This window comes from Euleptes europaea, chromosome 9 (assembly GCF_029931775.1).
Source record: "Euleptes europaea isolate rEulEur1 chromosome 9, rEulEur1.hap1, whole genome shotgun sequence".
Lineage (NCBI taxonomy): Eukaryota > Metazoa > Chordata > Lepidosauria > Squamata > Sphaerodactylidae > Euleptes > Euleptes europaea.
This window is the reverse complement of record NC_079320.1, coordinates 22457210-22470605: the sequence shown is the minus strand read 5'-3', so window position 1 is coordinate 22470605 and position 13396 is coordinate 22457210. Positions and strand designations below refer to the sequence as shown.

At 39.3% G+C, this 13396-nt stretch overlaps 1 protein-coding gene across 4 annotated transcripts in view; it reads left to right on the top strand.

Annotated features, from left to right (window-relative positions):
* PPP3CA (protein phosphatase 3 catalytic subunit alpha) overlaps positions 1-13396 on the top strand; it is a 269945-nt gene that overhangs the window by 201087 nt on the left and 55462 nt on the right. For all 4 annotated transcript variants that reach the window (XM_056855980.1, XM_056855978.1, XM_056855979.1 and 1 more), the window contains exon 6: positions 6619-6758. In XM_056855980.1, the coding sequence (XP_056711958.1) occupies positions 6619-6758 (140 nt within the window). The remainder of the gene's footprint in view (positions 1-6618; positions 6759-13396) is intronic.

Genomic DNA, 13396 nt, shown 5'->3' with positions numbered 1-13396 from the left:
AAGGCAGCAAGCAATGGGTTGGACTAGATGACCCTGGTGGTCCCTTCCAGCTCTATGAGTCTGTGATTCTAAGTATCAAGCAAGGGTGCTAGTGAATGAGAATGCTGGAGTGACAAGATGGTGGTCTGCACTGTTGCTTCTCCAGCAAGGGGTACTTTACTATTGAAACGCCAGCAGTTTTATCAAGAAGGTAGAGAAGGGAAGCCTTGCATCCTTTTAAACACATTTCTGGGCTTATTGCTGCCACCTGAGATGAAGTGGTTAATTCATATCTATCAGACTTTTATTTTGTACATCCGCCAATAAATTCAGGGTAGCATTACATCCTTCTCCCCTCCTACGTTTATTCTCATAGCTATCTTGTGAGGTAGGTTAGACTGAGAGAGAAGAAGAAGAGGGGGGTTTATACCCACTTTTCTCTACTTTTAAGGAGTCTCCTGTTCCAGTGCAAAAAGAGCACCTTTACGCAAATGAGCGTTTAGGCTTAACTTGATTATAACTTTTGCTGGATCTTCAAAGCAGCCGTTAAATAATAAACTATGGATAGAGTAACAGCCTTATCTTTACCAGATAGTAAATAGATTAAGAGGTAGTCATGGGACTATATAGGAAAGTGTGAAATCAATGGAGTAATAAAAAGGTCTTATAGAAGAATATAAATCACAACTGAATACAAAATGGGTGTTTCTGTATTTGCCTTTCCAAATGGGCAGATTCTCTGTTCAATAGGGGTATTTAAGAATCTGCCAAGTAATTCATTTAGGGGTAAGGCATTATGTCTGGCCAAGAAGAAAAGTTTTCAAAAGGTTGGAATGGTTAAAAATTCAAGATAATCTGAGAGCACTGGAAAAGATGGGGTGCTCTGTCCCCAGAAGGAGGGTGCACAATCCTTTTGGCATCACCACATAGTTCAAGATGGTCCCTTTGTTCTAAATTTGAGTATCTTATTTATTACTAAAGTGAGGTCTGAGGGGAAACTTAGATAGGAAATCTGTAAACCTGAACGTCTTTTGTCTACTGTCTTTGAGAAGACACAAAAGGGTCAAGTTCAGTCCATTTTAAACGATCGAGCAGAAAATCCTGATCTAATAGGAAAAAATCTGAATTTCACCATAGCTTTCCATACTAACAGGGAGATGGAGCCACGACCAGCCTCTAAACATAAGTTAGAATTTGAAATAGGTGCTTGAAAGATGGCATGTAAAATTTTTGATTGCAAAGTTTCAATTTCAGAGTAAAGTGTAAGAAACCAGATTGGAGCTCCATAAAGCAGAAAAGATCTAATTTTTTGCCTTATAGACTTCCAGAGATGATGGCATAGATTGCCATCCTGAATGATAAAAGCATCTCATAATTGCAGCTAAATGTACTTTAGTAGACTCAAGAAGACAACAATAATGAGATTTCCACTTAGAAGAAGAAGAGTTGGTTTTTATATGCCGACTTTCTCTACCTCTTAAGGCAGAATCAAACCAGCTTACAATCACCTTCCCTTCCCCTCCCCACAACAGACACACTATGAGATTGGTGGGGCTGAGAGAGCTCTAAGAGAGCAGTGACTAGCCCAAGGTCACCCAGCTGCCTTCATGTGGAGAAGTGGGGAAACTAAGCTGGTTCACCAGATTAGCATCCACCACTCATGTGGAGGAGTGGGGAATTGAACCCAGTTCTCCAGATCAGAGTCCACCACTCCAAACCACTGCTCTTAACCACTACATCATGCTGGCTCTCTTATTGGAAGAGGCAAAGTAGAAGCCTTTGTAGCTGAAGTTTGACATTTGCTCAATCCTATGCCTATCCAAAACCCAGTGATTTACTTTCTGTCGTAATGGGTATTTCTGAAAACACATGATTTTCGTTTTAGCATACTTAATAGTAAGTAGATTGTCATGACAGCACAAGGCAAAAGCATGGAGAAGACGTCTTTATTCCACCTCAAGCAGGAAAGAAGATCTGCGTCGTCTGCATAAAGTACAATTGGTATTGAGTGGGCAGCCAAACTGAGAGAGTGGAAATAGTTGGCTTGCAATTTATTAGGTAAATCATGTAGATAGAGATTGAATAGATTAGGGGCCAGGATACACCCCCTTGAGTCTCAAAGCAGATTACAATCGTCCTCCCTTCCCCTGCCCACAACCGGCACCTTGTGAGGCAGGTGGGGCTGAGAGAGTTCTGAGAGAACTGTGACTGGCCTAAGGTCACCCAGCAGGCTTCATGTGGAGGAGTAAGGAAACGAACCGAGTTCACCAGAATAGAGTCCACTGCTCGTGTGGAGGAGTGGGGAAATAAAACCCAGTTCTCCAGATTAAAGTCAACCGCTCTTAACCACTACACCACGCTGGGTAGCCTTGGATTAGACAAAGAGCATCACAGCCCAGTGGGGATTTGAACCTGGGTGTCTCCAACTCTAGTATTATTCTAACTCTGACTCACAATACCTTTTCAAGAGGGAAAGCTTGAAGGTCAAGGCTATGATTATACATTTATTTTCCTCACTTCTCCTGTAGGCAAAAAATGAGAATTTTGAGAGTTTAATAGAAGGATTCTAAATTGACTTTTGGGCAGCACCAAGTCTCCTTGGTAAACATTTCTGAGAGGAAATTTCTGACGGTCCACTTGGGTTTTCATTATTATATATGGATGAAGTCCCCAGGATGTTATAACACTGAGAACCTGAAGACAGGATGAGGATATGTGTGTAGGAGTATACTCAGTTCTTAGTCTCCTGGTGTTGTGTCCTGTAAATTTCAAACTGACTGCCACCTGGGACACGGCTGAGCAAAAGCCAAACAATGTTTATCTTCTAGTCCAATTATTTCTCCAAGTAATATGGCAGAAAACAGAGCATTGTCCCCAATAGTGACAGAGTTCTGACTTCACCAAAACGAACCCCATGAGAGGACGTGTTGCAGTGAGTTACTGTAGATAGTGGAAAGGACTTTCACCCAGAGGTATTTAGAGTAACTTCCCATTCAGTAAAGTATTTGTAAGTTCAGCATGTTATTTACATTTAGCAGTATCTGGTTCATTGATATCAGCACCATCTCTATTCCAGTGGTTTTCACAACTCTGATTAAACCATGATTAAATAGCTATATTATTATTATGCATCTTGGGGGTTAGTCAATTAATGGGATTAATCGTCTTTCGATCGCCTTATGTATGAGGTAACAGAAATAGCTATGCTAAGGGACGGTAGTCAGCTGTTGATTTGTGAGCATAATGGATTGCATCTTGCAACATATAACAGGAATAAAATACACTGGGAATGGTTCCAGTTTTAACTTCAGATTTTCCTCATGGGCTATTTTCTCATATGCTATTTTACCTGTAACATTATTGCCTTAAAATTAATCAATAAAAGTAAAATCTAATTTTAAACATTAACACTGAAAATGGTTTTTAAAATTCTTTGAATTTAGAAATGTCAAATTTTATTTTTTTTCAAATATTTCATTCTAGATGGTGCACAACAATATTATAGATACTTGCATGATCAATGTATATGAGTGTATACACCAGCTTCATTAACGCATGCTTATATCTATGTATGAACTTACATTGAGTGAAAGAGCGGCTATGCTCATGGGGTTTATGCTGGAACTGGCCACATACAGCAGCTAATGGCTTTGTGTGGATGATTGCCGCCACATCAAAGTTCATCCAGTCATTTCAGGGGACCAAAAACGAATATGGAAGTACACATACGTTGGCTTCCTTTAATGGACCAGGGTGATGATTAACAGTGGGGTTTTGCAAACATTTCTGGGGCCTTTCATTTTTAAAACTACTGGTTCAATTTTGATACATTTAGTCAAGCTAATTCTACATAGACACTAGAAAAAAATATTTGTCAAATACAAGAGAATGTTTCAGTTTTTTATACAGGTTATTTGTGGTTCAAGTTTAGTTTTGGAGCAGCTTCTAAGCATGGAATTTTAAATACCCAGTTTCTGTATGTTGCAGGATCTAAAAAGTTCAATTTATTCACCTTCAGTTATGTCATCATCATACAGTGGCACAATTGGTACTGATATCACGATGCATACAAATGAAAGAACCCTGGTGGTTAAATAGACATAAAAATTTGATCAGAACTTTCCAATAATGGGTTGCAGTTGCTTAGTTTTTTTGTAATCAAAAGAACATAAGAGGTGTCATGCTGGATTAGGCCAATTGCTTAGTTTTTTCGTAATCAAAAGAACATAAGAGGTGTCATGCTGGATTAGGCCAATTGTCCATCTAATCCAGCATCCTGTTTCACAGAGTGCCCCACCAGTTGCCCTGGAGGACCAACAAACAGGACACAGAGGCCCAGGCTTTTCCTTGATGATGCCTCCTAGCATGGGTGTTCAGAGTTTTACGGCTTCTGAACATGGAGATCCCTTTTAGTCATCACAACTACTAGCCACTGATGGGCAGAACCTCTGTGAATCAGTCTATTCCTCTTTTAAATCCATCCATAGTAGTGACTACCACTGGGAATGAACTCCACAATTCAGTTATTAATTGAGTGAAGTTATCTGTTCTTAATCTATTGCCCAGCAATGTCATTGAGCCTGCGTCACCTCACATTCTGGCATCATAGGAAAGGGAAGAGTTCTCTGTCTACTTTTTCCTCCCTATACATAAACCTCTATCCCCTCCCCCTCCCTGTCATCTTCTCTCCAAATTGAAAAATCCCAGATACTTTAGTCTTTCCTCATAGGTAAGGTGCTCCAATTCCTTAACCATCTGATTACCCTCTTCTGCACTTGTTCCAGCTCTGCAATATATTTTTGAGTTATGTGGTGACCAGAACCATACACAGTATTCTAAATGTATGCATCTATACAAAGGAATGTTGTCGTATAGATTTATCGTGTGACCCCCATTTAGAATACCGTGTACAGTTCTGGACAACACATACCTCAGTACAGTTTTGTTATCAGTCCCTTTCCTAATTATCCCTAGCATGATTATAATCCCCAGTTTTTCACTGCTGCCACTCACTGAGTCAATATTTTCATTGAGCTACCCAGTAATCATTATTATTTACTTCAGTTATACCCTGCCTTTCTCTAAGGGGGCCGCAAAGTGGCTACATCATTCTCCTCACCACCTTTTTATACTCATACCCATCCTGTGGGATAGGTTAGGCTGAGATTGTGTGACTGGGACAAAGTCAATCTTCCATGACTGATTGGCCCAAAGTCAACTAATGAATTTCCATGGCAGAGTGGGGATTCGAACCTGGGTCTTCATAACTTACTCCAGCACTACACCATACTACAACCTCAAAATCTCTTTTCACTCACCACTAACTAGATCAGACCAGAGCTTCATATATTTAAAGTTCAGATATTTTTTTTTTGCTTCAGTTAGCATTACCTTGTATTTACATTGAACTTCATTTGCTGCATTAATGGCCACTCATCCAATTTGGAGATATCTGACTACAAAATTATTTTCCCCTCCCAGGACTGAACTGGGGGTGAGGGTAGAGGAAAAAGCAGGGCTTGGTTTTCCAAACTTGTACTACCAAAGCTTTATCAGTGAATGCAGTATGCCAGAAGCAAGTTTACTAAAAAAGCCAGTCAGTTTTTACACTCTTGGAATATATCCAGTTATGAAGTTTTTGAATTTCAAGGATCAAGAATAGTTGGTCATAAAATTGTCTTAGTCATCTCTGTCTAAAAATTTCCCAGGACACTAAAAGATACCATGTGGGCAAGATGAGCCATGCTTTCCCCACCTCTAAAAGAATTAGAAGGACAATATATTTTAGCAAGAGCCTTTGGGGCAGTATGTAAGATAATTTCTTCTTGTGCAAGTCTTAATTTGCAAGTTTAATGGTGATTTTTGTGAAGACTGGTTTGCAGAGCTACATTCTGAGCTCCACTTACACGTTAAAGAATCTAAATTTGATGCTTCCTCTTTCATTAAGCAATAGAAATAAATGTCTATTGATTTTGGATATCAGGTTAAACTTTACAACACGGTAAATATGATGCAAAATTAAACTTGTTTAGGGACTTCTATTTATGTGATAGATATTCAGAAATAAAGATATGCTTCCTTGGCAATCTGCAGGAGAAAATGCCAAACATTGTTTAGGGATCTTTATTTAACATATATTGCTCATGAACATTTAATTTCATTTTAGATGCATTATAGTTAAAATACATGAGTTCCTTCAAGGGCCAAAAAAGCCTGGTGATGCGGGTCTTTTTCATTGTTTTCTAAGTATAGGAAACTGTTCTTTAACCAAGAGCCAATTCAGATGTGACTCTTCCCACATGCAAACCTTGCTTATGATGACGCTCTGGGGAAAATACCTTAGCCTGCAGTTAGCACAAAAATGTGCAACAGCTGTAATCATGTGGGTGTATAGTGTTTGAACTGCACTTTGTTATAAGTCAAGGCTCTAACAAATGGGGGGGGGGCTGGCAGACTACCACAATGCTGGTGCACTTTTGCTTTAGTCACCAGCATAAGGTCAGGATGTTAATTTAGGGTACTCCAATCTACAGCCTTTTAGACTTTGGACGTTTGAGCTAGCTTTCATGGTCCTGAATCAGAAAAGCGAGAGATATAGACATATCTTTAGCTGTTCTCTTTGTCTTCTCTTCTTCTTAGTTAGATCGATTCAAGGAACCACCTGCGTATGGACCTATGTGTGACATCCTGTGGTCAGATCCCTTAGAGGACTTTGGAAATGAGAAGACTCAGGAACATTTCACTCACAACACAGTCAGAGGGTGCTCATACTTCTACAGGTAAGAAGCATGTTTTTGTATTGTTCAATGTGTTTTCCACAGATTTGTTGAGCAAATTCTGTGGACTTTCAGATTTTGTTTTGGAAATCATGGTGATCGTGCCTTTTGTGCATTTGGTTCTGTGGTTTTGTATATTAACTGAATCTCTTTCTAAAAACTCAGACTTCTTTCATGGTATTTAAAAGCAATGGATACTAGTTGAACAATGTTTCATAGAGATAATTGTATTCTCCAGTATGAAAATGTAGACTTTTCCAAAAGTTAAGATATTACCAAAAGAGGGGTGGGAATTGTTAAGCAAACAAATCCTTTGTCAAATTACCTAATATTTTTCATTGTTCTACTATTGCATCTCTCCCCTTTTAGAAATGTATTTGTAGATAAAATGTTCTTTACCAAATGGTTAGATTTCTTATACCAACATGTCATCTTAAATATTAGGTGAAAACAACTTATTAAGAAAGTAAAAAAGAGAGAGAGAGAGATAGCAACGTGTACTTCCAGAACACACAGGGACTCACAAAAAGATTACCATTATTTTTGAGTCCACTTTGGTGATGTTGTTCTATCTGTGATCATTGTGGTTTCAGTAGCTCTTTCCTGTGACATTTCTGAAGATTTCCCATACTGGTAGGAAAAACCATAAAATGGTGTGGTACCATTGGTTTAGACGATACTAGGAAAATCTTTTTTCCTTCACATAAGCTTATATCGTACAAAGCAGATCCTCCTTTTTGATGTAGGTGCTTACAATATGCCAAGACACAACAGATTGAAATAGTCAACTTTCAAGTGAGTTCTGGAGGAAGCAAATATTGACAGTTGAATAGTTGCCCAGTGGTTTAGTTGCTTCTGTCACTGAGTACAAAAAGGGTATTTTTAAATACAATCTTCCCACAACATTTTTATCACTATTGTCCTAATACACCTACACTAGACCTGCTATTCAGTATACTGATTGGATCCATACTAAATTTTCCAGTGACAGTATGGAACTTTCCTGCTTCCCCCTGCCCACTGTTCTCTACACAACCTTGCTCCTGGGAGATAAGGGAACCTAAGGGAACACCATGGGGCGGGGGAAGCGGGGACTGCAACTGGAAAGGGAAATCAGTGGAAATAGCCAATTTAGTCTGGATCCAATCCAGGCTAATATACATTATAAATGCTTAGGTATCTCTGTGCATGTAAAATTCCTCAAGTAGCTTCAGATATGTATTTAAGATGCTAGAGAGCACAAATAAGAGTTAGAATTGAGACAAGTAAACTCCTTTTATGCAGTCAAGAACTGAAAAAAAATATTCATTAATCTCTACTAGATACTGCCTTTTACTGACAGAGTAGCCTTACTGTAAAGTGGCATTCCATTATTTAAGTAATCTAAAACAAAGAAATAATATGACAAGGCATACAATATGTAAAAGTGTTTTCTCTGGAACAGAGGTTTTCCAGCTTCTGTCTTGTCTACAGGGTCATATCACCTACAGAAGCCTTTCACATTGCAAAGGATTCTGGGCAGTATTCCATCTTTCACATTCAACTCACGTGGGCTGTGCTTGTTGGCTTTGAAAAATGGTCTGATTGCCTTAGAATGCAGTCAACATTCTCATGGGCTGCACGTTACAAGTTACATTACATTACCCACTCATTACCCACTCTGAAGTTAAAATAGCATATCTGCCACCATGACCCTGCTGGCAAAAGGTTCAGACTTTCAAAAGATTTAACAAAACATATGAACAAAAGCTTAATTCCATGTTAATTCATATTATTTGCATTGTTGATTTCTGCATGTGCATAAGCAGTTTGCTAGACTGCACTTCCAATGAAACAGTAACCCCACCCCCACCCAAAAAAAATTGGTTTAAAGCAAGGGCTATGAACAGCCTACTCAAGTAAATCAGTAGACTCTGCCAGCCTGTGATAGGTCTGATCATCTCAAACCTGATTGTATTAACAAATCCAGTTCAGTGGAGCATAACCTGGCTGCACATAAATATTTTCCATCTTTTTGCCTTTTGTTGTGGTTATATTTACCAGAGGAGGAGTTGAATGAAGCTTGAAAGCTTGCTTAAATCTTTTATGTCCAACTCGCTACCCAAAATAGGTATCTTTCTGCTTAGAGTTTCATAATCTTTTAGAAGTTTCAACAGATGCACAAGAAGCAAAGGCTTTTGTAAGAACTCTTGAGTGTACTTGGCATGATATTTAGAACATTAGCTGTTATATCACCTTGTGGCTTAAATAATCTAGGCTACAAAACGTTTTTTTGGGGGGGGAAATGAAACAGCGACTAAAAATTTGTAGGAAATCCAGCTATTAAATATGCAGAATATTCAGCCATGATAGTACATCCTTATTCTCACCCTACTACATCCACTTTAGTCTACTACTAAAATCTGCTACTAATACTACATCCACTGAAGTCTACTGCTGGCTATAGCAGTAGATCTGGCAAACCTATTTTAGGGGAGAGCCCAACCTCACATCCACGGTTTTGAAAGAAAGACAGTGAGGGATATAAACTGTAATTGAAGGGAGTAGAGAAGGGTACACGTGAAATTCAGGCTTCACAGCTATCTGTAGCTTGATCCTGGCTTCCCTCTCTTCTTACAATGCAGACAGACAATGTAATATAGTGGGGAAAGAGGTTGACTAAAGCTAAGATTCGACAGGACCTTCATTAGATGCCCCACTTATCCATTAACTTCATTGGATACTGTACAGCAGCATTCTCTGTAAGCCTTACCTGTGGCACCTATCTCATGTGGGTTTGAGAATAAGCTGACAGGGGAAGACCCTGTGTACTGCCCTGTCTATTGGCCATTGAACCAGATGCTTAATCTTCACCAGGCATCAGGCAGACAATGTCCACATTTTCATTTTTAAAGTTCAGCGTTTACATGTTTATTCACTTAAAAGGGACTGCTTGAATAGACATTTTAATTTAAAAAAAGAAGAAGCAGAATGAACTGTTAAAATGTTGGGTAGCCATTTTAGGGAGGAGGATGGTAAGTAAGTTAGGAGCTCGTCTGGCAGGTGCACAAGTCAGGGCCTTTTCAGAGGCAGCCCCACAACTGTGGAACAGCCTCCCTAGGGAGGTGCGTCTGGCCCCCTCACTCTTGGCCTTTAGGAGGAGAGTGTTCTATTCATGAGTGCATTCGATTCATTTCCTTTCTTCAGCCTGACAGCATATGTAAATTACTCATTTTGAAGTATTGGTTTTTATGTATTTTATTCTGTTTTGTTGCTACATATATTGTAAGCCACCTTGAGTTCCTATAGGATAGAAAGACAGCTAATAAATGCTTTAAATAAATAAATATGACTGTAAACACCTGAAGTGACAGGACTGTGTAATTTGACAGAAGAGAAAACTGCTAGTCTGTTTTCTCTTACCCTTAGCAGGCAGTGGTACTACAGCTGGCAGGAGTCAGGTGACACAAGGGCCCAGTGGGATTATGCCTCTGACTTTGGCCTGGGTTCTCAGTCCATGCCCCTTTTGCCAGTTTGAATTTCAAGCCTATCTGCTCCCCCTGCCTTTCAGCTCCCGGCTCACCAGTTTATATGTTTGGCAAAGTTCTTTCCACCTTTCTTCATCTCCTCCAGATAACCTGTTCTGACAGAGTGCAAGTTTGGGAGTGCTGTAAACTTGAGTATAACCAAGTATAACCAGTATAACCAATCTGGAAGCAAGGTTGCAGCCCATAAATGGAAGTCTTTCTTTCAAGTATAAGAAGTTGAGCTTCGTTATATTTAGAATCTACTATTTAGTAGGGAAAGGTTGCAAAACATTAACGTAGGAAAGGAGCAATTCACTTTGTATGATGATGCCAGCAAAACTGTTCTGTTAGTTTTATACCTTTACAAGGATGTGAAATCTGCTATAATGCGAGTCCAGAATAAATTACTGCAATAAGAGGAAAGTGATTGCCAGAAATTGAAAAGCAATAGGCTTTTTTTCCAGTTACTAGTAGAAGTGTATCTAAAATTTTCCTTATTTCGTATTACCAACAGCTCCTTCAGTTATATAACTAAAACCAGTTACCATAGCAATCTTAATATAATGCCTGTGTAGTGAAGATACATAATACATTCATAGAAAGCATTTAACCCAGTGTGGTAAAGGAAGTAGAATGTTTACAAACCAGTGTCATTGTTTCCTGACTTATTGTGGATGAGTATATTCTCATCTCATCTGTACTCCTTTCTCCCTTTGTGTGTCATTTGTAGGGTTGCCAGGTTCCCCTCCCTCCATTGCCGGGAGATTTTTGGGGTGGGGCTGGGGCGGCGATCCTGTGCGTGACACAATTACGTCAATTTTGGGTTTACCTCAGAAGTGCCGCATCCTAACAGGACTCTTTAGCACTCAAACTCCCAAAACGATAGTGTTTGGGGGGTTTGAGGGCTAAAGCATCCCGTTGTGATGTGTCTCTTCAGGGGTAAACTCGGAAGTGATGTAACTGTGCTGTGTGTGGCAGCACACGCATGCAATCGCCACCCCGAGGAGTCCAGTGGATTGGCGGGCAGTTGCTCGCCAATACCAGCAACCTGGCAACTCTAGCCATTTGGGATACAGGTAAAATGTTACTCTAGTCTTGCCTGTGTTCTGCCCTGCATTCTGAGTGTGGGAGATTTTGTTTCAGTTTGAGTTCTCAAGGTAGGGGTGTTGAAGAATAGCAGTTTTGTTATGTAGCACTTATAAAATAAAATAGAGAGCTGAACATGAGCTGAATAACAGGGCTGCTTGCTCTTCAGTCCATTTCTGAAGTGAAAAGCTCTTTCTTCTAATTGTGACACACTATAACCTCAATGATGAATACTGAACTGAGGTTAGTAGTGAAATGCCTGGGTGGCCACCATGGGGATAGGGGCAGGGAAATTGTGGGGAAATCTACCATCTGGAAGTTTCGCTGTCAATGCACTTGCAGCTGCACCAATAATGGGGCGTCTGAAGGAAAGCATCACCATATGGAACCAGGGTTGCCAGGTCTCCAGTATGGCAGGAGACTTCCTGCCAGCAACCCGGTCTTCCTGCCTCTTTTCCTTTGGGCAGCAAGAGAAAAATATGTTTTTAATTATATTATGTCACTTTCAGGGGAAACCTGGAAGTGATGTCACATTGCTCTACAAATTGTTGGAAACTCCATGATTTTACCATAGAATTTCTGGCAATTCCTAGAGCAGTGCAACATTACTTCTGATTTTCCCTGAAAGTGATGTCACATGTGACAACAGCAAGGGACCTCCATCCCTGCCCCCCTTTCTCCCACCAGTTGCCAGCCATTAGCTGAAATCCTTGTGTGAGACAGTTTGTTTGTTTGGAGGTTCTACCGGGGGAGTGCAGCTATTATATACCCTTGACCGAAGAACGGTACACTCCTTCTATCCAGGTTGATCATCCTCTTCCACCAAGCGCGCAGCTTTGGGAGGGAGGCACATGGGGTGTAGAACAGTCTTCTCTATTAAATGTGCTTGTTCTTTATGCATATTTCTGGGTTTTTGAAAGTAAATTTTAAAGTAAGGCTGAATTTCTAAGCCAATAAAATCCTATATGGCCTCCACTTTTTGTAGAACTAGATGGTGGCCAGCATTTCTGTGATAAAATATGATTTATTTGAGAAAATTCTTCCCCCAGTTAATAGTGTCAACCTACAGAAAGATTACACTGTTTTGTTTTGTTTTTTTAAACAAAAACAAAACAATACAGGCATCTCAAAATGCCAGTAAAACCTTTTTTTTTTTTTTAGAAAGGTCTACTGTGCATAATAGTTTCTGCTGATAAACCAAGAGTGCACTCGAGGGAAATTAATTTTCTCATTCATTGAAGTTAAAAACGCTTTGTCATAGTAGTGACCATCAAGAATAAAGATCATAACATTATATAAAATAGCCTCTGCCTATCTGTGTAGGTAGTAACTATGCTGATGCTTCCATGCTATGAAACTTAAAATCTCCCTTGGCATAAATATATCCTATGATACCTTTGTCTTAAGTTTGCCTGCAGAAGGGGAGAATTGGCCCTCAACTGTGTCAATGTGAATTAACCAGATTGGTTTTGTTTAGACAGCAAATAACTGGGAAGGGTATGCATTTAAATCTACAACAGAGGTCTTTTCAGAATAAAGTTTAACCTGATTTGAATTATGATTCGATTTATAAAACATAGTATGAATCAAGTGTGTTTTCTGTTTGGATTAAGAGTGACTATATCATCTGGTTCTGAGATCATTAAACTGTTTTTTTTTAAAGAACCCAGAATTTCTTACACTATCTCAGTCCCTCTTGGGTCAAAACGCTGTTTCTGTAGCAGTTTTGATTTTAATTATCATCCATCCTCTGCCTAAATCAGTGGATTCAATCTTTGAAGTGAAAAAGGTCCTAAAAGACCGGTTCATTTTCTGTTTTAAAGACCTGTGTTTTCAACTGAATCAACACATTATTCATTCATGAGCAAGTAGCATCCTTTAAGAGATATTATAGTTGTGTCATCCCCTGGAATCTTACAGGGTTTTAATGGTATTTCCCCCTGTACTGAGATTATGTTCTAATTTTTTTTTAGGATATCTATTAGATTCATTTGTTATCTGGTGGTCATTACAAACACATTTGTGGTATAACACAATCTGGGCGTAGTT